Here is a 1857-nt window from a genome sequence, read left to right as displayed (position 1 = left end):
ACAGCAACGTTACTGATCCACATGCAAAGAAAAGCGGCGACAAACATAAGAACCAAAACTATAACCCTGGGATTGGTTCCCGATCTGGACAGAATCATGACTGCCATTGCTTTGGCAATATTGTACTTGGAAAGCGCAGCTGCCAGCGTGAAGCCACCTAGTAGAACGGTGATCACAGGAGACCACATTTTCGAAAACACGAAATCAGAAGCTTGCTTAGCTGTCAAAGCGTGGCCATGGTTATCGACAGGAACGCGTAGAACCACTACTAACAACGGGACTAGTAACGAAGTGACAAATAACGGAATTGCTTCAGTCGCCCAAAGCAGGGATGCAGCAATAACAATGGCGAAGCAGTTGGATTGGGGCCTTGACTGGAGCACTGGAAATGCAAGCAAGAGCAAGAATATTGTAGAAATGAGAGTCAGCTTGTAAATTGCAGGATTACTGAAGGAGTCTGGTAACGCAATTCCACAAACGCGGATTCGAGAATGCGGCATTTGTTCTTTATCCGTACCAACTGCCTGTGTATGGCGCTCCATACCAATCATGTCACGCCAGACGGTATTGCGTTCATATACCACATGCTCCCTGAGATAACCTTTCAAGGTTTCAGCTGCCAAGACCTCATCGCCATTTAATACTAGATCGGCATACTCCCGGACAACACGATCAATACGGCGAGCTAGCTCATCCTGAGTTGACGATTTGAAAATATGCGTTTGTTTGATGACCTCTTCAGTGTAGATTGGCAGGAGACTCAGTCCAAGTGTTTTATCGAACTTTTTGAGAATCTTCCTAAACCCCGTTTTGTTAATATCAACAAATGTAGACAGCTCGTTGAGCGAAACGTACATTGAAATCAGTTCGCGTTTTAGAGAAATGCGTCTGTACGAGAACTCATCGTGATGGTCCATCTTGCGAGCAGTGCTGTTCTTTCGTTTCCGTCGATGTGCAGCTCCCAACGTCGACGTGTTCATTTCATTTTCACTGGAATCGGATGCCTCACTGCGTATGCCCGGATTTGTAGAAGTGCCTGGTTCCAAAACTGGACTACCCGGAAAATCAAAAGCGGACACCTCCTCGCATAATGCATCTTCTTTTTCGTATGTTTTGACCTCTTCAGTCTGATAGAAAGAATCCACTTTCTTGAGCTGTTGGTTTAATGCTTGTGTAAAAGCAGGCTCAGGATCACGGGCCATCAATGCCGCGGATTCTTGTCCATTCGGAGGACGCAGGCTCTCTTTTTCCAAAGCATACAGAAGCTTTTTGAGCGCTCCATAGTCAACATAGTTGTCACGCCATTCGGGAACGGCATTAAATTGTAGAGCTGAGCTGAATTTCATGGCAGCTCTTGGTCGAGACGCAAGTGGTACGAGGGGGACGGTATCTCGTTCAGTCAGTGTATAAGCTAAGCATGCAAGTGTGATAGCCGAAGTTATCGAGGGAAGGCTTAAGGGGAAAACGCATCGAAAGATTAAACATGTGTATAGTTTTCGCGTACAAACCGGTTCTGAATTTATTATTTTAACATCGTTCATGGTCACGAAACTGATTTGCACCATTTGCGCACGGCATGCTTCAAATGCCGCCTGATGTGATGCTACATGCAACATGTCTTCAGCAGCAAGCCGCAGCAGCAGACAGTTTAGTACTTGTTCTACGAGTATCGTGTAGATTTATGTTTTAGCAAATATTTCCGAATTGAAGAAACTGCTCATTTATGTTCAATACGCTACACGTTATCCAACATGCCTATGAGACCTAATTAAGGTACAGTTCTACACTGACAGTCCAGCCCACTTGAAAATTTGATGGAAATCACTTTTGAATAGCTGAACTCAAAACCAGAGAAAC

The 1857-nt window shown here is 44.9% G+C and overlaps 1 protein-coding gene across 1 annotated transcript; it reads right to left on the bottom strand.

Annotated features, from left to right (window-relative positions):
* B9G98_01789 (Low-affinity phosphate transporter PHO91) lies at nucleotides 1–1346 on the bottom strand (the record flags this gene model as incomplete). Its single annotated transcript, XM_024808347.1, has 1 exon — nucleotides 1–1346. A coding segment is annotated over one exon (1346 nt), but the record flags the coding sequence as incomplete, so codon positions are not given.
* Between the last annotated feature and the right edge of the window lie 511 nt (nucleotides 1347–1857).

The sequence above is a fragment of the Wickerhamiella sorbophila genome (assembly GCF_002251995.1).
Source record: "Wickerhamiella sorbophila strain DS02 chromosome Unknown contig22, whole genome shotgun sequence".
Lineage (NCBI taxonomy): Eukaryota > Fungi > Ascomycota > Dipodascomycetes > Dipodascales > Trichomonascaceae > Wickerhamiella > Wickerhamiella sorbophila.
The sequence above is the reverse complement of the archived record's forward strand: the minus strand, read 5'-3'. Positions and strand labels throughout refer to the sequence as shown.